The sequence below is a fragment of the Poecilia latipinna genome, unplaced genomic scaffold (genome assembly GCF_001443285.1).
Source record: "Poecilia latipinna isolate Pla-1442-1.1 unplaced genomic scaffold, P_latipinna-1.0 Scaffold43, whole genome shotgun sequence".
Classification (NCBI taxonomy): domain Eukaryota; kingdom Metazoa; phylum Chordata; class Actinopteri; order Cyprinodontiformes; family Poeciliidae; genus Poecilia; species Poecilia latipinna.
This window is the reverse complement of record NW_015112659.1, coordinates 582,643-606,836: the sequence shown is the minus strand read 5'-3', so window position 1 is coordinate 606,836 and position 24,194 is coordinate 582,643. Positions and strand designations below refer to the sequence as shown.

The window sequence follows — 24,194 nt, the reverse complement described above, 5'->3', positions numbered from 1 at the left end:
ACCGACCAAGACTGACAGGAGGGTGATGTGATCCACAGATCTAGTCTTTACAGCAAGGTGGAAAGAAGGGAGACAATGTTGAGAAATAAACAAAAACATTACAAATCTCATGTAAACATGTAGGAGAAGGTTCTCCGGTTAAATGAGACTTGCACTGCATCCAGGATTCCAAAATACCAGCCTGCAACTCAAAGAGAGGACAAAAACAAATATTACACCTCACCCTGAAAACAGTATCCGACCAGTAACTGAAGGTGGTGGCAACATCGTGCTGTAGGGATAATTTTCTACAGTCAGGATAGAAAATCTGGTCTGAACCGATAAGAGGATGGTTGTCTTTTCAGTTGAAGGATTATATTCAGTAAAATACGTTGAAGTTTGTGGTTTTAATGTTAAAAACTGTGGAGAATTTCCAGAGGTACAAATACTCTATCAAGGCATATTACACTGTAATACATTCTAATGCCACCTTTGGTCATGTCACGTAAGAGGTACAAATCTAGATATTTTGCATAAACCTGCTGTTGAGTTCCTTTTTGCTAAATGAAGGCCATCACTTCTGTCCTGCTCATCTGATTTTTCTCCTTCCCTCCATTTCACCGAGCGACCTCCAGTCGTTTGTGCGTGGGGCACATCCAAACTCATCCTCTCCAAGAGCACTTGCTGATGGGTAAATTGTATTAGGCTCATTTGCAGTGGCCACACAATGTCCGGATTTGACACCGTCCTCCCTGTTATAAAGTGATGAAATCATCAAGGAAGTGCTCTGGCTGCGGGCGTTCTTCACTCAGAGGACGCAGGAAGCTGACAAATTAACTCCTCCTCCACCGCGAGCATTTCATTGAGCCTTTTCCCATCCATCCTTTAATATTAAATTTGTTTGAGGGGGGTTACATTACGTATACAGATTGAAAGGATTCTCCCTCTTGACAGGATTAAGATTTAGGTTTCACAGTCGCGATGACACACAAGTATGAGGATGCAGGATATAACTGCTTGCATGCAATTGCATTAAATAAGCAAATACCTGCTCAGGGATATCAAAAAGAAAAGGAGCGGCGTCTATGAAATATGTTAACAATGTTGAAAATTAATAGAATAGAAAAGACATCCGAATAGAAACATTCTTATCAAATAATGAGATAATAAATAACTTATGTTATGATGAGGCTGGCTTGACATTTACAGTATCAGTGTGCAACCTGGCCCCCTAGGTGTGGCTAGGGGTGATAAGGCCCCCGTGCTGCTCCAGTGAAAGAGGGGTGAAATAGGGGTCTTTTATGGGAAAGCAATACCCAGTTATCTATCTGCGGTATGACAGCGGGAGCTTTGTACGCTATGTGTGTGGCTGCGTCTCTGCTCGGAGCTCGCGGTTTTTGTTTTGTGGATGTGGAGGAGAGCACACCTGAGCTCACAGATGCGAGCAAAGAGGCAGGTAGCTGGCAGCTAATTAGTATGCAGCCTGCCTCACCCCAAAAGCTAAATAATTAGAGGGCCAGTCTGTGAGATCATTGACCCTGCATTAAATATTCATATGTTTAGACCTGCTCTGGGCTCAGCTGTGTCACAGTAGACCAGCCAGGCATGGACCACATATGGGAAGGCAGCGAGGCCTCTGACACATCCGCACAGACACACACTCGCGCGTAGTCGTTCAGGAATTCGTTTCGACACACATATGCCACCATGCAGTGCTTTTTGATCCCTTATGCACAAGCAAGAGACAAACTATGTTTCGTACAGATGATCTAAGGAGTGTAAAATTTGATTTAAAGTAGCAACCAGAACTTTTTACTGAAAATGTCTTGACTTTGTTGACCTATATAGTGTCTGTGTGTGCAGTGTGTAGGAAACAGATTCATACTGCTTGAACTTTTCCATCTTTACATCCACAACCTTCAATGTATTTTGTTGTGAAAAACCAACACAAAGTAGCTAAAGTTCTGAAATGGAATATAAAGTGTGATATACATTTGTGCATCACACATATCCCAAGCAGTATTATGCAAGATGGTTGAAGCAAAAAAAAAAAAAATAGTGCAAGGAACCTTGAATAAAACCTGTCACAGGCTGGTAAAAAACTTGAGACAGAGTTTCACCTACCAGATGGACAGCAACCTTTGACACATGGCTGCTGTCTGGGTGAAAATATCCATATGTTGAAAGGGACCAGTCAAAGTCAACTGCCATGTTAAGTGTCCTTCACATGCTCTCAATTCAGTCCAACTGTGTGACTTTGTGGAGAAAAATGGATAAAGATTTCAGCATCCTGATCTGCAAAGCTGGAGATATACTCTAACAGACTTGCATGACTCACACAGGATAAATACAAATTAACACCACACTTATTTAAAACCATAAATAGTTTTCCTTCCACTCTACAATTAGAGTAGAGAAAAAAAAAATTCTATAAAATGTATTGCCCTCTGTTTAAGCAATGTGAAAATAAGGTTGGACAGTGAAAGTTGGGTAAACAGATACATAGACACATCTACTGATGCTTAACTTTGCTTGAAAGATGGTTGGGTATGAACAGATTGGCCAAGCCTTACTTTCTTAAAAAAAATACCAATTTTCAAAATACTTTTCCAAGCTAAATTTATAAAAGGACTGACCAACCTTACAGTCAAAACATGTAGAGTTTGTAGAGTTGCGTTGGTTTATCCTAGAAAACCCCAATAAAATACACTGAAGTCTGTAATTGTAACATGACACAATGTGAAACAGTTCAAGGAGTAGGGATACGTTTGCAAGACAATATATTTGATATTCTTTCAATTCTGTCTGCCAAGCAAAATACACACTTTTCATTTGGCGTCTGTTCTGTCTTCTCTTTCCCAGGGGTTCGTTTGGACCGAGTGCGAGGGGGCAGACAGAAGTACAAGCGGAGGCTGGACACAGAAAACAACCCATACCTGGGTTTGACGCTCCCCCCTCCTACTAAAAAGCCTCGTGAGTACTGCTCCATCACTAACCCGTCGCCCCTCATCCAGCCAGTCAGCTTCCAGGTATAGCCAGGCCAGATTCATGCTCCCCTGTCACTCCCATGTTTGGACAGTTGAGAGATCATTGGTCAGAAATGTAGGCCATGTATTGTTCCGGCCAGAGCTGAATTATGTTAAGTCTCTGAGCAGGTGACCGCTATTATACAACCGAATGCTGGAGGACGCATTTTCAATCGCAGCTTCTCTTTTATTTCCCACAAACATTCAGTGAATGAAGCACCACAGTTTCTCTGAGTGTATCATATCGTCACAATGATCAATACTGAACATCTTTGTGGTCCTTTGAGCTTTTCCAGCCTCTGACCTCTTATTTTGTTGACATCCTACTGCGCCCTCTTCTATTTTCAGTCACAAAGATAGTGTCTCACCTGTTGGTGGCCGAGCCAGAAAAGATCTACGCCATGCCTGACCCGACCATGCCAGAGAGTGACATCAAGGCTCTCACCACGCTGTGTGACCTGGCTGACCGCGAGCTCGTGGTCATCATTGGCTGGGCCAAACACATCCCAGGTAGAAAAGCATTCCCTCTTGCTGTGTCTTATTCTTTCTCATTTCTTTCTCTCTCTCTCACGTTTTACCCTGAGTTTAACTCTTTTACTTTTATTCTCTTTTGCTCTAGAAAGACTGATTGTTATCTGACAGACTGTTGTAATTTTTCAACTATAGCCACAAAGCATGTGGAATTCCTCAAAGCTTTTATCTCGAGTCACTCCTATTTATACAGAAGCTATTGCCTTTGTTTCCAAAATTGCAATTTATAGATCATCCTCGTTGCACAATGACAGTAAAAACTATAGAAGATGATTTGTTAAATTATGTTTTCAATTTGTGTTTTTTTTCTTGCTTTTTTTGCTGGTATTATTTTTTTATCATATCTTTTGTTATTAATATAATATACCTCAGCTTCGTCACTTTATTTTCCTATAAAGAACTTTGATACACTATCTGATGAGCGGTGCAATGATAAATAAACTTGCTCTGCATGAAAAAGTAAGCATGTCATAAAATAATGAGAGTAGCCCACTTGGCCTTCTGGTGTCTGTTGGACTCAAAAGGCGAACACTTAGCAGAGTGTTGCATGCACTAAAATCCCTTCACTGGTTGAAGAAGGAGAAATGGGGAGATTTAAAGCAAAGTTTGGGACCTGCCCAAACAAATAAGACATCATATCACACTTGAATGCACCGGAGAGCAGGAGCGCACACACATCTCCTGAATTATTGATAGGCATAATCATGTTTCTTCCGTGCCCCATAGACATCGTGATAGACGAGGTGTTAGGTTATAAGAGGCTGTTGAATTAAGGATACACCACTGAGAATACGCCGCCTCACGTCAGCAGAGATTTTGCTTCCTTCAAGTGTTTTTCCTCTGATTTTGACAGAGAACATGTTGTTTAGTCGCTCTTTTTTTTGCAACCCAGGCAGATTCTGCTTGATCTTGCGCTTGACCCCCATAACTCTACAGCATTACGATGCTGTAAGCGCGAAAGAGTAACAGAGTAAATGACAGTGTCCCTCAGCGGCAACTCCATAACCTCCTTCTCTCATCAGCATAACGCGAACAGGGACACAGCTGTCAGTGTGTGGGAAAGCTCAAGCAGCTGCATGCTTTTATTTTATGTCTGTCTGTTATTGAGATCATTTAAATTCAGGTTAAGTAAATTGGGAGAACTTATTTCAATCAGATCAGCTGGAAATAAAGCTGACCCTTTTTTTTATATAGTGCTGAAAAGGTATTAGAGTACTTCTCAGAAGGAAGGGTATTAATCAGGTACAGATCTGATAGTAAGGAGATTAGAGGTGGATATGCTCCCAGGCCCTGGCCTCAGCTCCGGTCCCTTACACGTCTAAACTGTTTGGATCACTCCACACATGGCCATGCATGGTCAGCAGCCTGAGAGTTTAACCAAGGAGCTTACTCAGGACTGGATCACAGCTGACCCGATAACACACTCCCATCGATGTGACCCAAAAATTACGCCAGCACCGCAGACATTCTGGAAAATCCCATGACACTGGACTGCGGAGGGCTGGAAGCAGAACTACGCTGCCTTTGTTAAAGAATAAAGAGAGTGAGGAAACCTTAAATAAACTTATGCGTTTTATGGATTTGTTTTACAGTTTATAATTTGTGCTCTAAATATTTCACAGTTAGCTGCTTACACTTATCTTTAATGACGTAGTGCAGTTAATAGACAGTGCACAGGTTCATAGTGTTTCTGCGATTTGACTAACTATAATAATTTCAACCCATCGCTTCGAGCCCATGGCTTTGTTCCTAAATTAGCACAGGTGTCTGCCACTTAAAGGCTACACTGAATAATCTGCACTACCTGTGAGATGATAGCCTGTAAGCAGATTATTTTGATCTCCTTCCTTGTAAACACATACAGACTCTCTCTAATACCTTTGTTTCGTAATGTTTTCATTGTTGAATCAAATGTTTGTTTGTTTTTTATATTAGATAACCATTTAGGTGAGAGAGAAAAAAAAAACTGCTTCTACTAAGTGCTTGGTTTGCGTCTGTCCCTGAGGTGGCGTTTGTATTAGGACAGTGGGTGTCCTCTGGCCATGAAATGGCTGCATAATTGAGTTGTACATGGCTGAACCTGATCAGAGACGGTTCACTGGTTGAGCGAGACTCCATGCGCTAACACTCCATGCACCGGCGGTACCCCGGGGCAGCCTACCACGCTCATCTCCTGCTATATTTCTCCTCCTCCACTACAGGACCAGACAGGAAAAAAGTGCTGATTGTATTCTGATAGATTTTTGTGGCCTTCGGCGATGGAATTAAAAAGATTAACAGTTCATAATGAAGTAGAACACACGTATTAGGCCACTTACAGATGGGCCAATAACTAAAGTTCAAATTCAACAGTTTAAATGTCAGAAAAATTGGCACTTAGCATCTCCCAGTTGATTTTTAATTTCGTCTATTAACGGAGAACATTTTAAAATGTGTTTGAAAAGCGGCGCAATGTCGAGAAGAATGGCCCAATTGCACATTTATGGGAGGGCAAGTGGAGGATAACAAGCTGTATCAGTCGTATAGATTAAGTCCAATGTCTGCTTTCGTTCTGAGCCATAAAAATGATTCAGCATCCAGAGCCTTTCAAAAGTATTCATACCCCTTTAATTTGTCACTTTACAAACAACTTTAATGTACATTTAATGTTTTGTAAGATAGACAACAACGAAATAGGTTAAATTGGGAAGACAACTGCATTCTGCAAAGTCTGGCATGCATTCATATTCAGTCCACCTGAGTCTGGTTGAACCTTGTTTTGTTTTAGTTCTGACTGGAAGTGTTTTGGTGTATGTGTCCATCAGCTTTGCATGTTAAAAGATTATTTTTCCTGCAAGATTGTTCAAACTCTGTTGGATTACTTTAGGAAAATGCCTAGTCTTTTCACAGATTTTAAATTAAAATTAGATCTGGACTTTGACTAGTGCATACTCGCAACATGCATGTGATTGCATGTGATTTGATCAAATCTTTTACATTGGTGGTCTGCCTACAGAGGGACATTTCCTGCAGGAACGTGAGCCCCGTTCTTTTACAGATTCTCCCACCTGAACTTTGGATCTCTGCAGTTCCTCCAAGACTTATCGTTGGCCTCTGAAATGCTTCCACTGATTAATGTTTTCATTGGCTGACCTGTCAGTTTAGGTGAATGACCCTGTCTTGTCAGATTTGCAGTTGTGGGATGGTCTTTCAATTGTCAGACTGACATGAACATGATTTTAGAGATTTGCAAATCTTGTGATATTGTTTTATAAACTTACCCACAACTTTCTCCCTCACCTGTCTGTCAGGAAAGGAAGCTGGATGGATACAGCACTCACTTTTCAGATCTCTATTTTCTAAATAAATGAACAATTATGCAAATTTCCTTCCAACTTATTGCTACTTTTTGGTTTTCCATTAATAAAAATCAAATTAAAATACATTAAAGTTCAGGGTTGTGAACTCAAAAAGTATAAATACTCTTTTGCTAGGTGAAGAATTGATGGATTTAATTAAACTAAAAGTACATTACATCTGTTTGCTATTGCAGACAGCAGCCCTGCGTTCATTCTGGTTCTCCCTTAATCACAGCAGAACCTTCGGACACTTCAGTCACTTCTTTAAATAGTAGCATGAGGCACAGTCTGCAGCCCCCTGAAGAGGGTCTGGGGTCGTTAGCAGGAGCAGCGTTACAGAGATGCTGACAGATGGGTTGTTGCTCCTAAGGTGCTAACAACCTTTGACACACATTGCAGTGCACTGTGCAGCCCCTTTGGCCCGTTTCCATCACATAAAGCTCAATTCCACCCTGTCCAGGTGTTTTACGGAGGAACTAAGTACACTCACAGCCTCAGTGCGCCTTGACACTGAGAGTGTGACTATCCTGGATGCAGTCTCCTCTATTGTGGTAAAACTGGCATGCATGCCTTTTATGCAAGGCCGTGTTAGAAGCTAAACTTTGACATTTACAAAAATCAGTCAAAACAAGTGTACTGTTCCTTCCAAAAATGATTACATCGTTGACTTTACTTCACATTAAAACCACAACATTTCTTTCACGACATATTGTGATTATGTTGTAAATGTTGTAAACCAAGTGTTCAATATCTAACAGACCAATAAATGTCACAACTGTGAACCTTCCAAGACCAGAAGCATCAATTAGACAGCTAAAATGAACATGGTAACTTTGGAGGAGCTGCAGGGAGCTACAGCTCATGTAGGGAACACAGCATAAGTGTGATAGAAGGTGCTCTTGTATAAAATAAAGTTGTTGGCCGATATGTAAAATTGTATGTGTGGTGGAAAACTTACATTGTGCATCATCCCATGTTGAAACATGGTGATGGCAGCATCATGATTTGGGGATGTTTGTCTTCAGTGAGGACATGGAAGCTGGTCAGAGATAACAGGGATGAAGCTAAACACAGGACAATCCTGGAGTCCTGGGCTTGAGACAGAGGTAGACGTTCACTTTCAGCAGAACAAACACCCTAAGTGTACTGTCAGAGATACAATGGGATGGTGGAAATCAAATTCCTGTGTTGGTATGGTGCAAGTAAACTCTGGACCTAAATGCAAATTTAAGGACATCTGGCAAGACTTGAGAGTCGGAATAGAAAAAGCAAAAATATCAATGTCAACATTGCCCACAAGAGGTTTTTTTGTGGTATTTGTGGTTGTACAAAATTTGCACTCCACACCTTTCAGATTTTTAGGTGCAATTCTTAAAAAAAAAATAAGAGAAACATGTATCACTTTAAATTCCACTTTAAAATTACCTAACACTTTGTTTTGGTTTATTACATAAGCTCCCAATAAAACACATTAAGCTGTGAGTTTAATGCTTAAAGGGACATGAATGCTTTTTGCAGAGCACTGTATCTTTTTTATTAGGTGCTTAGAAATGAATTCCTTATTTCTTAACACCAGGTGTTTCCACATTAGTTGTATTAGATTTAGGCCAGAAGAAGGTAATGAATCAGACCGCATTTCGTTATTTATCGCTAGTGTTTTGGGAATATTCATTATCTGTGCTTTATTGAATCCCTGCGTTTGACAGACAAGTGGCTGCCGCATTACTTGTTAACACAGAGGCAGCGATGTCGAAAAGAGATCACACCTTCTTGTATGTTGTCGTGTTTGCGCTTTAATCACCCACCCTCTTCCAGTAGCCCCCTCCCCCTCCATCAGGGTTCCCGTTTTCTCTTTGCCATTGAATTGTAAAATCTACTTACTGTGTTGCCAGCCTGATCCCACTCAGGCTGCGTAATCTCCTTGTAATAGAGTGTGAATACTGCCCAGCGATAAATCAGCACCTCATCAGCGCACTTTATTAAATATAGACACCAACAGACAGCTCTTAGTATATTCAATTTACCCTCTGACGTAGGCTTCAGCATGGGGGATAAAGATAGATTGAGCAATCAGGTGGATGCTGAGGCTTGAACCCAGGCAAGAGGCACTGGAGAAAACTTGAGGAAGATTGAGATGGGTTGTGTACGAGAAACAGGAAGAACCACAAATGTAACGCTTGCCAAGCAGGCGGAAAAGACTTTAACTCGCATTTTTGTTATCTGGTTGGGAAATTTTGAAAAATGTTGAAACCGTAGCATTTGTGTTGAATTTGTGTATTTTATCTTAGTCTCTTTTATGTGAAAGGCACTCAGCCTTGTCTGCTGATGTGCCTTGAAGTGATCATTCTCAGAGCGCCATCCCTCATTAAGCAATGTTACTTGATGGCAGCGAAGATAAATTATATGTAATTATGGTGATAATTAAAGCTTGATTCGTCCCGTCTTTGCGGCTAAACAGAGATTTGTAAAGTCAGTATTGGCCAAGGGAGACCCAGGGGAGGGCTAAAGACTCGTCTGATAGGGTCTGGGGGTCATTGGGTGCAAATTGAAACAAGGGGATTACTGTATTTAACGTTTCTCAGCCTCGTGACGTTCACCTACTCCTGGTCAAATCATCCGTTTTCTTGCTGCCTACAATGGGATGATTCACTGTTTGTAGGATATTCTCACAGTATGACAACCTATTTATTATTTACAATTTTGTTCATTGTGTAAACTTTAAAAAAAAAAAAATCTTCACTCCCCTAATAAAATGCAGACACATATAGATGGGACCTTCTTTTCATTTTCTGCAGCCATTTCATCAGGGAACCTTCAGATGCAATAAAGAGAATAATAGCATCATTAACTGTGTGGACGCCGTAGTTCTTATACTCTCAGTTGAAGATAATGAAAGAAATTTGTAAGATTATTATAGAAACAGAGGTGTAGGAACTGTTGTATTCCCTGTAGGCTTGGACAAGCATATAAAATACCACAAGAGGTTTTTGGTGGTTGCATTGAGCATTTTGCCTTTTCTGACTTACCTTGATACAAGTAGCTCATCTTATTTTTTTCTGGTGAGTTTTTTTTTTTTTCCTTAGCAACAATGATTAGTTTGTTTTAACATAATCGTGTTGTGTATACAACAGCCTTCTTGTCATCAAACAAATGTGGAGTGAGAGGCTGCAGCAGATCTGTGTTTGTCATACATGCAGCTGGATTTCTGGTCAAAATATTTATGTTGAGCACAGCAAGTTATTACCAAGCTGCTATTGATTGGATTCTCCTCATGCTGTCATGTAAATTCAAGAAGCTTCAAAGAACAAAAGACACAGTAAGCCATGATTACGCTTCAGAATAAAAACAAATACGGACAAATCGGAGGTGTTCCTTTTCTCTTTTGACTTTTAATCAGACATTTAGACTAAAAAGAAGAGCTTTGATACAGAAAAAAGCTGATGGCGATGTGATCACTGGGCCCAGTTTGAGGATAGAATAAAAGGAGTGCTAAATCTCCCGGGTCCTGTTTGGGCACAGTTTTACTTCAACCGGTGCCCGAAGAGCACTTGACTTGGCTGAGGTGAGATTGCCGCCGGGCAGAAGTCTTCAGGGCCCGCTTATCCTTCTGATAGCCAGCCATGATAGATCAGCCAGTGTCCAGCCAGGATTGCTCTCCTTCCCCCATTTCTATCTCACACTTCCTTTTTTCACTAATGCTTTGGTCCTCTTTGGTCCTTTTTCTTGCTTATCTCCCTCCTCTCTGCCCCGTATCTTCTCTTCTCTTTTATCCCCCATTTCTCTATCTCTCGCAATTTTTTTTTCCTCCTTCGCTCTCTCTTCCCCCCCACCCCTCTTTGTCTGCTGTGTTGTCTGATTGAGGGTGAGTTACGAGGGGGCTGCAGCTGGAGGGGACCGCCGTGCCTCGTAATTACATCTCTTTTTATTACTCGCGCTAATGGCCCTCGGGGAGAAAGAAACAATAATAAATTAATAGAATATGAACTCCAGCTCAACAGAAATCTCCAGCATTTCATTTTGGACCGTCCTGTTCTCCGGCAGATGAAACAGCGCTCTGATTAATCTGCGCTCGCGGTTTGAAACGGCCGTCTGTGGGTTTGGGCTGCCCCCTCCTGCTCACAGCTGAAGGCTTTTGGGAAGATAAAGAGAGAGATGATGGTTTTTCAGTCTTGTTTTAGTGCAGGGCTTTATTGTTTTTTAGCTTAATTTATTAGATCCTTTTTTCATGAATGACAATGCGATCTGTGGAAGTAGGTGCTCTGGTCAAATGAGACCAGCGTTTAACTTTTTGGGATATGTGCAAAATGTTTGATCACACTGAACGTTCCAACGTCTCAGTACAACATGGAGGTGGCAGCATCATGCTGTGTGGGTGCTTTACTTAAGTAGAAAGAAATCAGATTTGAGTAGGTGATGAATGGAGGCTTAACAATGACATCCTAGAGATTGTGTGTGTGTGTGTGTATTTTAGGTTCAATAACTGTTTTGTAGTATTTACACAGAATTATTTAGATCTCCTCCAATAATGAACCATTTAATATGGGAGAAAATTGCTAATTGTTAAAACCTTATTTGATTGATCTGCTCAAGTCTAATGTGAACAAAGGAAAATGTGCCGTAATTATTGCTGCGAAGCCTCCCAGACAGAAACCTGCTGGTGCGTTCAGCTGTGGAGCGGAAAAGGCCCTTCAAGTGCACAGGCAGGCTCCTCTGATTTGGTCAATATTGTGTCATGTTTGGTCAAACCCCGCCAAGGCAGTGGGCTGGAAATGAAGATGTAAATATTGATATTTCATTAGGGGAAATCACCCACTCCGACGGCACTTAACCGGGCCACCTTCAGAGTGTGGCGGCCGGAGCGCGGCGTGACCTGTGGAGTCGGGAAGTCACTTCATTACTCGATTAAATTGAGTGGAAAAAGGCGAGGCAACGACACAAGATCCCATTTGGAGCGATAATTTAGGCTTTGAGGAGAGGGGATGGAGCGGGGAAAAACACTACCTCTCCATCTCACAACACTGGATTAAATTCAAGGACTTTTAGCGTCAAAGGTAATTGCAGGCTGCTGGGATGCAAGTTTGCATATGGCTGAGAGGTGTCGGTTGTATCAGAACAACTCTAAAGCCACTCCAGCGAGCCCTGAACAGGGCCGTCATGCGAGCTGTCATCGCGGGAGCAGCGCTTTAGTTCCGCTTCAGTCCTCCTTGGCATTAAAAGGCTACACAAAGCCTCGTCTGTGATTGTGATGCCAACCTGATGCGGCAATCAGCACCACGTCCGTGCTCGCTTGACAATTTCTCTCCGGCCAGTCCACATTCTGTCCGACATAATGGCTACGTATGCAGACAAGGAAATAACACAACAAAGCATTTTAAGATGCCGCCTGAATAAGTGTAATGGCACGGGCCGCTAGAAAATATGGCTTATTGGCTTCACTGATAATAGTCAAGTGTTTTGAGTGCTTTCGGCAGTCTGCTTTGTTGGCTCTAATTTGGGACGGTTCTAGCACCTTTCAGTTTGCGCTCTTTTCTACCCACTATTGATTCCCCTTCAAAATGTGAAGGCCCTCACATTCTGATCACAATCTGTTAATTAATGTATCCTGCAGCTCTTCCCCTGCCGTGGTCATCACCACGATAAGGGAAATTGAACACTCAGGTACCACTCTTCCTGGCTTCTTTTTTTTCTTGTTTCTCTCTCCCTCCGCCCTGATATATTTTTTTTCACTCACTCTCATGATTATTTATTTATATATATATTTTTTTGTCTTCTCAACCTGTATGTGTTGAGTCCTGGCAGGGGGAGGTAAACATCGGGCTTGTGGCCACGCCATAGTCAGGCCATTTACATTCAAGAGAAAACGTCTGATGCACGTGGCCTGGTCAATACAGTAATCTATCGCCTGTTAATCACACTGTGGCAGGTACTGTGGCACCAGCAAACTTGTAAAAGCAATCAGGGGCGGTGCTGGGGAGTCTAATATGCTGTCAGAATGAGCCGCCTGCAGGAACGCCTAGCTGGGGGAGGGGAGCCTGGTAATATGGTGAGTGCTTTGCAGGCCTGTGTATTTTATTGACAGCTAAATTGTAAAGGAAAAGAAAAGGATACCAACAGTGCCTTGCAAAAAATATTAATATCTGTGGAAACTGTTAACATTTTGTCACACCACTTGCTCACAATTCACTGAATTTAGCTGTGCGTTTATGTGATATACCTGCACAAAATAAGGAGGAAGAAACAATGTTGGATGTTTTAGCATCCAACATTGCATCCAGATCCGCATGGTGACTCTGGAGGAGCTGCAGGGATCTACATCTTAGAATCTCTCGATAGAGCAACTGTTATTTTGACACTTCATGGATCAGGGCGAGACGAAAGGCATTGTTGAAAGAAAGCTGTAAGATGTCCCTTTTAAAGTTTCCTACCAGCTGTATAGGAGAAATAGAAAACATGTGGTAGAAGGTCCTCAAGCAAAATGATAATCTTAGGTCTACATGCAAATGTGTACACTTGAAGAAAAACACACCAAATAAATTCCCCCCATATTGAAGCATGGTGGTGACAGTGTCATGTTGTGGGGATGCTCTCCCTCAACAGACACATGGAATCTGGTCAGAGTTGATAAGAAGATGGGTGGACTTCACTGTACCTCTGCAAAAGCTAAGATAGTTTCAGCAGGACAACCACCATAAAAATACAGCCAGAGCTAATTTGGAACAGATTAAAACATATTCATGTGTTATAATGGCCTTGTCAAAGTCCACACCCAAATGTAATTGTGAGTCTGTAACAGGACTTGTTCTTTGATGTTGACTTAGCTTAAGCTGCAAAGCATCAAAAAATTTCAGATGTTCAAAGGACACATTTTTAGACTTGCTGCTGATTATTTCAGCTAAATATTATTTCCAGTGCACTGAAAAATGCACACCACACTTTTCAAGTCTTCATTAGTAAAACAGTGTCAAACATCTAAATAATTTAAATTCCACTTCCACCTTATCCATTACTTGACTTAAAATGTCGTTGAAGTATTTTTTGTAAGGGACCGTATATGTCTCCTGGCTCCTTACTTTCTTCCTCTCTTCCTTGATTCTCTTTTGTTTGAATTCCCCAGAGCTCATCTGAGGGGGATATAGCAGCTTGTTTTATTTGATGTTCTATTCTGAGCATATGTAGAGGTGTCTGGGAGGAAATGACAGTGGTTTGATGTTCCCGTGCCATTTTCAGCTCTCCCAGCTGCTGCAGAACGAGACCCTGGGTTTAAGCAGGTCTTCAGGCCCAGTTTGAACCTCCTGATCCCAGAGCTGTGGCTGTTTTTTATGTGTTTGGATTTATGTGCATACATATAGATGTCATGATGTCAGTGTGCACGTCTGTTTGCTTTCTTGGTTGACACGTTATGTATGTTCGCGCGTGTGGTTGTGTGCGTCCCCCTCCTCCTGTTACAGCGTGCATGTCATGTCCTCAACCCTTCCAATATGAATGTGTCTCTGTGCTAATCCCCCTAACATCAATAGAACAGGGGCAGGATACAAGGGGTAACGACATGGCTTTGTGTTTCTCAGACCTTTGCTCTGATTTACTGTCCTCACTTACAGTAAAGCCGACTCAAGTGCTCTGAGACAAGCTTCAAAGAAGACCTTCTACTGTGCGTTTGAAATTAAGCGCCTGTGCCTCAGTGTGTACTTTGAGCCACTTTGGCTGGACAGATCATGTTTGTTTTCTTGATTAGCCATGTCCTGGTTGTCAATTTGCTAAATTTACCCGACTCAGCTGCCTTTTTTGGAAAAAAAAAAAAAAAAAAAAGTATTTTCTCTTCAAGCCATCTGTTTTCATGTCACATTTGCCCTCACACAGTTTCCGTCTTCTCGCCCAGGCTTCTCCACCCTCTCTCTGGGAGACCAGATGAGCTTACTGCAGAGCGCCTGGATGGAAATCCTCATCCTCAGCATCGTGTTCCGCTCGTTGCCGTACGAGGACGAGCTGGTGTACGCCGAGGACTACATCATGGACGAGGAGCACTCGCGGCTGACGGGCCTGCTCGACCTCTATGTCTCCATCCTGCAGCTGGTGCGGAAGTACAAGAAGCTCAAGGTGGAGAAGGAGGAGTTCGTGACCCTCAAAGCCATTGCTCTCGCCAACTCAGGTGGGAATGGTGGAGCACACAGTCCGTTTATTAAATTCATAAATATGCTTAGATTTAAGATTTTTTTTTTTGTTGTTGTTTTTTGCGGTAAATAAAGGTTGCTCTTTGCCTCCAATTGTTTATTGGCGAACTATTTTATTATTAATAATAATAAATAAGGTTGCAGAATTACCTAAACATACATTAATACTATATAAAACAAAATGCGCAATTAAAAAATTGATTTTCACAAGAGACATTCTCTCTGATTTTACCAGTTTTGAAGAACAGCTAAAATACACAGGCCTCTCTGTTAAGAAGTAAAGCATATACTACTTATTTAAAGTTCCTCCATACACTGATAAACTTAGATAAGTAAGATGCAACTTAAATAGAGGCTTCAGCTGCAGTGGTTCTATAGAAAGGATTTTGGGTTCCCATAAATGTAGCATCAGTTAAATTGCTTAAACATTTTTAAAATATTCTTAATGTGGGATATAACTCAAACTAAATAAAGTTGTTGAATAAAACATTTCTCAAAATATGTACGTGATCCTGTAAGTGCAATAAAATGTAATCAAAGTCAGTATTCTAATCTCCGTACAGTTATTTGTATTTAAATCAATACTCATGATATGATTTTAAACAGGACTAGACATCTGTAGTTTATTATAATATAAAAGTCCTGGCATAATTGTTGATGTATTATTACTTTTTTTCTTTATCACGCATAGTTTATTACATTTAGTGTGTTTACAAGACCTGTTTTTAAATCACTAATTTTGAGAAAATCAAAAACAAGTTTGATGCTTTTATTCTGTTGTCTATACACAGCTATTGTTTTATTTACATTTATTATATTTTAAATCAATAATATTTTACAGTTTCATCAAACAAAAGCAAAGAGCTTTTTATCTGTTCAAACAAATACATGCAAAAATCAACTAAAATAATTTTTTAACATTTTTAAAATGTTGAGAAATGTATTATGTTGTATAATAGAGTACATAACCACACTTGGACTATTACTTAGTGCATTTTTTGAAGTGCAATGTCTTTTTTTTTTCCTGAAATTTTAAGACTAACTTTTAATTTTGAGTGTAAGATAAAGATATGGAGAGAAGAAAGGGTATATATTTAAAAAAGGCTTTTACTTCCCTTTTTTTTTTTTGGAACTGAACACCTTCCTCGCACCTTTCTATTTCTCCTGCGCTCCCTTCTCTTTCTCCATCTCCATAACAGTAGCTGCAAGGCACAACAGCCATGTGAGGTAAATTTAGCATTTCATTAGGAGCACGGGGACTGTCAATAAAATGTGTTAAGTCGAATGGAATGAATATCAGGAAGCGGTGGGCCTCGTTTGTTCCGATGCGAAGGCTGCATGGCGCTATTGACAAGGCGCCTTTGGAGGAGGCAGGAGCTGTCCCGCTCTGATCAATGCGCGCCTGGGTCACCGGGCCTCTTTCCCTTGTTTTGTCCTAGGCTGAAAATGAAAATGCTGATGCAAGGACTTTGCTTTCAGACAGCAGAGCTTTTGGGAGGCAGGTAGGGCGGGGGGTGAGGCGGAGATGGGGGATGGGGGAGAGAGGAGGAGGAGGAACAAGGTCTCTGGGAGATCGCTCTCCCGGGAACCCCTTCTGTCTGACAGCTGTGAAAATTCATAGCGATTGATTTTGTAATTAGCAGTTTATCAATTCGATCGACGTGAGCTCACTGATGGATTGCAGGGAAATTGTTTCTTCAAAGTTGTTTTTTATTCCACCCCCTCCTCCACTGAACAGAGCGTCGTGCGCTCTGCCCTCTTTTCATTCCCATCTGTTGAGATGTCTCCATTGCTCTTTTTATTTTCCCCCCGCTGTAAAACATTTCATTAAAGCAACTTTATCACAGAAATGTGTGTCTATGCAAAGGTGTGAAAAGCAGAGCAAAACATTGCGTTGATTTGTTAAAACAAACAATTTGGGTGTGAACACGGCTTCTGTGGAAAAAAAAAAAGGAGATAATTATGTCCCACCATAACCTCATCTGTGATTTTTTTTTTTCCCTTTTTTTTGGCTTTTGTTCTCCCCCCACACCCCCTCCCGCATTCACTTTACAAAAACGACCTACTTCATTTTACCACTGTGGATTTGAAAACCGTCAGGGTGAGAAATGTCTCAAGGTCTTGGGAATACAGTTGTTCCAGTCAATGAATCTGGGGCGAAGCCTGAAATCTGTTTTGCCTTTTATTGTCCCGCGCGGTAAAATATGCGCTGCCAAGGTGAGACGAGTCAGGCGGCCAATGACACGCTGTCTCCTGAGTGCCAGGTGCCAGTTAACCGGTGAGGAAGAGTGCCACCCCGAAGCCTGCCAGAGAGAGAGAGAGAGAGAGAGAGGGGAGCTGGAAGACAAAAGCTGCGGGCCAAGAATAAAAGCCGAAAAGGAAAGAGGAGGGTGGTGACGCGAAGGGAAGTCGAATCAGTAAAAAGAAACAAAAATTGTTTTAACGTATCGTTACAGGTGAAACTGTAGATTTGTCTGAAACTTTTCAGAAGGAGAAAATCTGAGTTCATGAGCATAAAGATAAAAAAAATAAAGATTTACTTTAACAAATATAGAGGATTAAAGATTTATCACAACTCGAAAATGTCCAATTTCCTTCATATACCTTTGTAGAGTTCAACTCTAACGTGGAGTTGCCCTTTTCCACATTTTGGATCCCACAGGGATGTTGTTTAATGTGGATGCTCACACCACAGATTGGGCTGAATTCATAATGTTGTTTACTGGAGGACAACATTGATTTTCAGTCGCAGTGATCAGGTCCAAATATACACTCTGCCTACTTGATCAAATAGTAAAATGTAAAAACTATCTAAAAGGTGTGGCTTCTTCTTTTTTATTTCATCTTGTCAGGATTTTTTATTTGATAGACCAACACAGTGTTAAGCATTATTGTGAATTGGAAGAAAGGTTATTTCTCATTTTTTAAACTTTTCACAAATACAAATCTGAAAAGTGTGGCATTTGTTTGTTTTCAGCTCTCTTGAGTCAGTAGTGTGAACTGCCTTTCATCTTTCTTTTTTTTTTTACAACTACACGTAGTTTTTACCATCTTTGGACATCTTCAGACTGACATTTTTGCTCATTGTGTTTTGAGAAAAGTTCTAATTCAGTCAGATTTAATCTCTTCAAAAATTATTTTTCAAGTCGTGCCACAACTTTTCATTTGGGTTTAGGTCTGGACTTTGAGTCGGTCAATCTAAACTATGAGTATGCGTTAATCTAAAAGATTTAATTGTAGCTTTTGCTGTATGTTTAAGGTCAGTGTCCTGCTCTGTCTCAAGTCTTCTGCATCTTCCAAAGCTTCCTTAGAGCACTGAAATGTAGAATGTAGTTTGTGCCAGGTGATTTGTTTTTTATCTCACATAGCATTTTGTAAGTTCACTTGTGTCTCACCTGACCAGAGCATACAGTCTTTCTCACGGTGTCTTCCAACAGTGTCTTTCTTCTTGCCGCTTTTTTCACAAACCTCAGATTTGTATGGTATACAAGTAACACAATTATTGGAAATAAATGAATGGATTATTATAGTTTTGATTTTTTTTTCTTCTTTTACATTGCTTTATTATCTTCTGGGAGATGCCCGTTTTATTTCCTATGAGAAACAAACTTCTTGGTTTTATGGAAATAAATTTGCATCTAATTTGAGCCCGGGGCATGAATCATTTTCAGCTTTACTGTTCCCCGATACCGGTAGCTTGTGTAGTTGACAGCGTTGAGTCTACTTTTTGACATTTTACTATTGTATCTCTACCGCAAGTCTTTATATATATATATATATATATATATATATATATTATATTATATTTACAGTCCCCCAATATTTTTAGGACTTGAAGCTCTCTAATGTTTTATTTTCTCCCCTCTTGTCCCAGCAGACTCCATGCATATAGAAGACATGGAGGCAGTCCAGAAACTGCAGGACGCTCTCCACGAGGCCCTTCAGGACTTCGAGAGCAGCCAGCATCAGGAGGACCCGCGACGGGCTGGCAAGCTGCTCATGACGCTGCCCCTGCTGAGGCAGACTGCAACTAAGGCTGTGCAGCACTTTTACAGCATTAAGGTGCAGGGCAAGGTGCCCATGCACAAACTCTTCCTGGAGATGCTGGAGGCCAAGGTCTGATTGGAGGCTGAGGGCTGCAACATTAAGACAGAGAGTGACTTGAATCATGGCTGAGGGATCTCAGGAGACAGAATCGGCCATGTAGTTTGCAAAGCAGAGACTGACAACTCCTCCTCTTTGCGGAACCTTGGGACTTTAAATTCAAAACAGAAAAAAAAACAAGTGGAAAACTTGGGTTATTAGTATAAATATAAAATGATGCAGATTAATTTAAAATATATAATAAATACTATGTACAGTAATAATTTTCTTTTTGTAATTGTCAGTGGTTATGCTCTATATGAAGGATCTTCCTGCCCCTTTGCATCTTCAGAACAAGTAGAATGTTCCTAAAAAAAAAAAAAAAAAAATGTTGTTCTGAAGAAAGCAAAGGCGTCAACAACCATAAGCAGACTCGTGTGTTGTTTTTTTTTTTTTTTTTTTCGTCTGGACTTAACCAGGACATGTAAATAATTACTACTTGGAAAGCTGAGTGTACAGTTCGAAATCTGACAAACTTGGTAACCATGTTTTCTTCTTCTCTTCCTGCAAAAGAAAAAAAATGTAAAAAAAAAAAAATAAGAGAGAGAAATAAGGAAAATTGTTACCTAAATGTGAACTCTTATCAATTAAATGTCCTTGGATTAATATACCTCTCCTGAGCAGTAAGCAGTGTGATCTTAGTGGATCCTTCTCAGACTGAAAGACTCGCTGAATCCATGTTTAACCAACCTAGCATAGGCAGGTAAAATAGTCTTATGTAGTAATTCAGCAATAAGAGGAACTGTGGGAAAGCCAGGCTTAATTTCCAGTGTTTCATGTGCTTTTTTTTGCTGCTGTTGCCTAAAGAACATGCCTGTTCATAGTCACTTTCACCTGTGCGAGTCACCACTTGTTCCCCTGTTGTACACTCATATTTCTCTAATGAAGAAGTTTGTGTTGGTGCTTCTCAAGCACTAAACCCCCAGATTCAGCTGTCGCTTAAGCCTGTGGAAATTGCTTCTTGACATGCAAATAGATGACCGGATTCAGTCTAGGTGAAAGATAATCAGCGGTTTCGGTGTGGAAGTTTCAAAGGATTTTAGAAGTCTATGAGATTCCTTGTTCAAACAATCAGAGGCCTATATGTCAACCACGCTATTTTGGGCTCTTTGAGCCAGAGGGAGCAAGGTGTCCAGCATCTGCTCTCACCATTTTAGACACCTTCTATCTTTTAATAGCGGCGCCTGCATTTATGGGGCTTCAGCTGAATGGAGGTAAATAGCAGGTGCAAAGCAGGAGCTGCGACGCTTCACACCGGGTTTATTTTTACCCAGCGGGGGGCCAATGTGGGGGTGTGTGGGGGGGGGCGGTTGTCCGTACAGCCTCTGGACCAGGAGTACAATGAACACGTGGACCACTCTTTGACCTCATGTTGACACGGTGGCCGATGCAGAATAACACCCTTCCCATCGGCATCCGTGAGAATCTCGAGCGCCCGATCATGCACATGTGAACAGCTATGCAAGAAACAAAGTGTGCATGCCTCAAAGGGCAGCGGTGTGTCTGTGCAAGGTGTGATCTCTGGTGGGGGGAAAATTGTCCTGCTTCTCCCCGTGTTTAGGTCCATTACGCTAAGTGTAAGTAATGCTTCAGTGCCATCCGCCGCCCTCCACGTGCAGGGGAATGTGCTGGTAGGGAATGCTTATACTGCTGTAGTGATAAATTGTGGCTATGTCACAACAATATGATACTGTGATCAAAGGAATCCCTGACATTGCATAGGTTAGAGTTGCGGCTACGCTTGTGATATCAAAGGCTAGCGGCGATCGAGCGGTCAGCAGCTGCCTGAATGGCCACTTAATGGAGAATAACTACTCCCCAGAACATCCTACACCTCCCTACTTGAACTACCCAGTGAACAAACGCTGCTGTAGAAGGTGAAATTTAAGTTGTTTTACTGTTGTGCAATACAGCAGGGACCAATTCTGACTGAAATCATGCTAAAGGCATGTGTTTAGAGAGCATATTCAAAATCTTTTAGATAGGAAACAGTGTAATTAGATTTTATTTGCACCTATTTCAGTTAAAATTGCAATAAAAAGAAAGGGATGGCAAAGAAAAAAAATCAAATAGAGGAATGAATAATTGCAACAGTTTTTCTCCTACAAAATGACACTGTGTTACGTATAAGACTTATGTTATAGGCATGGGCCAGTGTGAGTTTCAACTTGATTAGAAATATCACCGCTACAAGGTATCACGGTTGTAACAAAGCGATTTAAAACTCAAACACACCATAAGATCTAAATGCTTTTTATGCGATTCCCAACTGTAATTTTAAAATAGAGTTCTCATAATAAGAGCTAGTTAAACTTCCACAACATCCCCTTATGGAGACTTTTAACTGCAGAAACAAAAATATGGGAACTTGCAGCCACATTGGGAAGAGAATGCTTACCGTGATAAATTGTGACTATCATAATGTTTTGATACTGTGATCAAAGGAATTTCAGACATTGCACACGTTGTAGTGGCCACACAAGCCCATATGTTGTTCATCCAACTCTCCCCTACTTGCTCTTGCCACTGTGCAACTAAATAACTAAATAATGTAGTTATTTTAATGTTGTGCAATACAGCGAGGACCAGTTTTGACTGAAAACACTCGAAGTGCTTTTAGAGTGAGCAACATTTTAAATAATTTTTCTTATATTTGAAATCATTTAGGTCAAAACAATGCAAACTTTAATTTGCACTTACGTCAATAAAAAATTTTTAATTAGCAATTTCTTTGTAAACAAAATTTTATAGATGTTCAAAATTCTTGGGAGTAATTTTGAACTTTTGATCATTTTTCTCTGCATTGTGACACTGCAGTAAGTGAAAGACAGAACTGGCTTTAAAGTTTTTTAAAACACAAATGTACAGCATGATCACTTGATTTGAAACAGCTTGCCATATATTATTAAGAGTGACGGCTGGTCCATGCTTTCCAGAAATAATATGAAACTTTCAACTCAGTCGTTTTTGTAAGTGTAAGAAAAACCTAAAAGGTTTCTTTAGGCCAGATCATAGGTGGTGTTCAGCAATAGGTGGGGGAAGGGCAGCAGTGCATTGCTCTATGCACCACATAACCAGAGAAAACTCCGTTCAGTCAGACAATTTTCTCTGGCAACTAATTAAAATAACTTTAAACCATAGGAATGGTATGGATTCTGAGTTTTTAAAAAAGTCTGGATTAGAGTAACCGGCCCATGCCTACATACAAGTTGTTTCTGTAAGTGTATTGTAAATATATTAGCATCAATAACAGTAGGTTGCCGAAATACCACTGGAGAACTAAGTATGCAGCGCCCCGCTGGCTACTACCTCATCAACATATTATCAACGTTCCTCTGGTTCAACTTTCTGCTCTCATCTGTGACATACCTGAGCCATTATTGTTTTTATCAACCACCACCAAAAAAAAAAAATAAATAAATAAATAAATAAATAAATAAAATCTTTCAGTGCTCCTGCCAAAACATTTGTAATTGTAGTCATGTTTCTTCTTATCCCACTCATTCTTCACAGGCGTTTGTAAAGGTAAAGCATGCTTCATGTCGACCGTACAACTTTACCGTTAGGGTGGAGCAAAGTGGGTGTGTGTTTATAAGAGCATTGTTGTGTCAGAATTGGTCCCTTGAGAGAAACTGCAAACAGGGAGCAGGTAACTGATTTCCTGCGTCTGTGTTGAGTATTTATGGTGTGAAATATATCATTTGGCAATGGTGTACATTGATATCTCTGATTGTTGAATCACCAATATCTGTGTAACTTCTGTTTTGATTTTCAAAAAGGTAAAGGATCAATGAATTAAATACTCAATGAACTCTATGATTTTTTTGTGCTTTTACTGAAAATCTTACAACTGCATAAAATGATTTACAACGTTATTCTTTTGTCTGTTCACGTTTAGTCAGAAGAGATGCACCAATACAAATTTTGTCTCCAATTTCTGTTTGTAAAGCTTTGAAATGCCTGCATTGATTAAGTCTATTCTGATTTATTTTTAGAGACTGCACTGTAAGAAAATCCATGCACTAGAAAATACTTTTTAAAAGCTTGGTGCTATGAGCAATCATTACCGGTAATTACTTAGAAGCCAAGGCAACAGCATGTCACTGTGGAGCAGTTACTGTAAAAAAGGATTCCGTTAACATGTGCTTAGCGCAGAGAAAATAACAGATTTGAGCGTATTTTGTTATGATGTGGTTGGCTTCAACAGGACAGCAGTCCCTGATTGAATGTTTTGGTAAATATAAATTTCTACCTTTATGCTCACATTTTCAAGACAGTCCATCATGTTCAATGACAGAAGCTGAGATCTGAAAGCAACTTGGCTTATTTTGGCTCAGACTCTACTGAAAGTCTTGCTCTTCTCGCTATTTATTTATTTATTTATTTATTTTTTTTTTTGGCATTTTCAACTACTTTGCTTAATTGACAATGCACATGTTGAAGTAGGAGAGAATGTGGGGGCAGAGAGAAAATATTGTGAGACAGACAAGAAAAAAAGAATGAAATGCAGGTTGAGTCCATCAGTTTTATCTTTACTTATTTCTAGATTTTTAGATCAGTAGCATCTGGTTTGGCTCTTAACTTTTTTCGTCCACTTTGGGTCCCACAGTAATAATCAAACCTGTGGAGGCTTACGGTGTTCATTTGCAGTCTGGATGCATTCATGTTAAGCAGCAGGAACTGCCGTGCTGAGCTGTGACAGTCACAAATGAATCAGATCTACTGACTGACTGGCTCTTTAAAATGAACAATGTGAACAGAGATGTGAGATTTTCTGGCTTTTATTTGTTTTGTTTCAAACAGATGCACACAGAAGCTCCTCCAGCCTCTCCACTGAGCGACAAGGAGAACAGGCACAAGGTGAAGACAGCAACATAATACATGTGCAGCTTGTTAGATATACAAATATATATGACTTCATTTGAATTGTTTTTTCAGGAAAGTGCCTAATATGCAGAAGTCTAAGGAGAACAAGTCAGGCTTCATTGGATTTTAGTTCTGGCTCCCTA

The 24,194-nt window shown here is 40.5% G+C and overlaps 1 protein-coding gene across 7 annotated transcripts in view; it reads left to right on the top strand.

Annotated features, from left to right (window-relative positions):
- esrrb (estrogen-related receptor beta) overlaps nucleotides 1-23,001 on the top strand; it is a 61,894-nt gene extending 38,893 nt beyond the window's left edge. For all 7 annotated transcript variants that reach the window (XM_015049162.1, XM_015049141.1, XM_015049171.1 and 4 more), the window contains 4 exons: nucleotides 2,842-2,952; nucleotides 3,354-3,515; nucleotides 14,751-15,020; nucleotides 18,920-23,001. In XM_015049162.1, the coding sequence (XP_014904648.1) occupies nucleotides 2,842-2,952; nucleotides 3,354-3,515; nucleotides 14,751-15,020; nucleotides 18,920-19,164 (788 nt within the window). In that variant the 3' untranslated portion in view covers nucleotides 19,165-23,001. The remainder of the gene's footprint in view (nucleotides 1-2,841; nucleotides 2,953-3,353; nucleotides 3,516-14,750; nucleotides 15,021-18,919) is intronic.
- The last annotated feature ends 1,193 nt before the right edge of the window (nucleotides 23,002-24,194 follow it).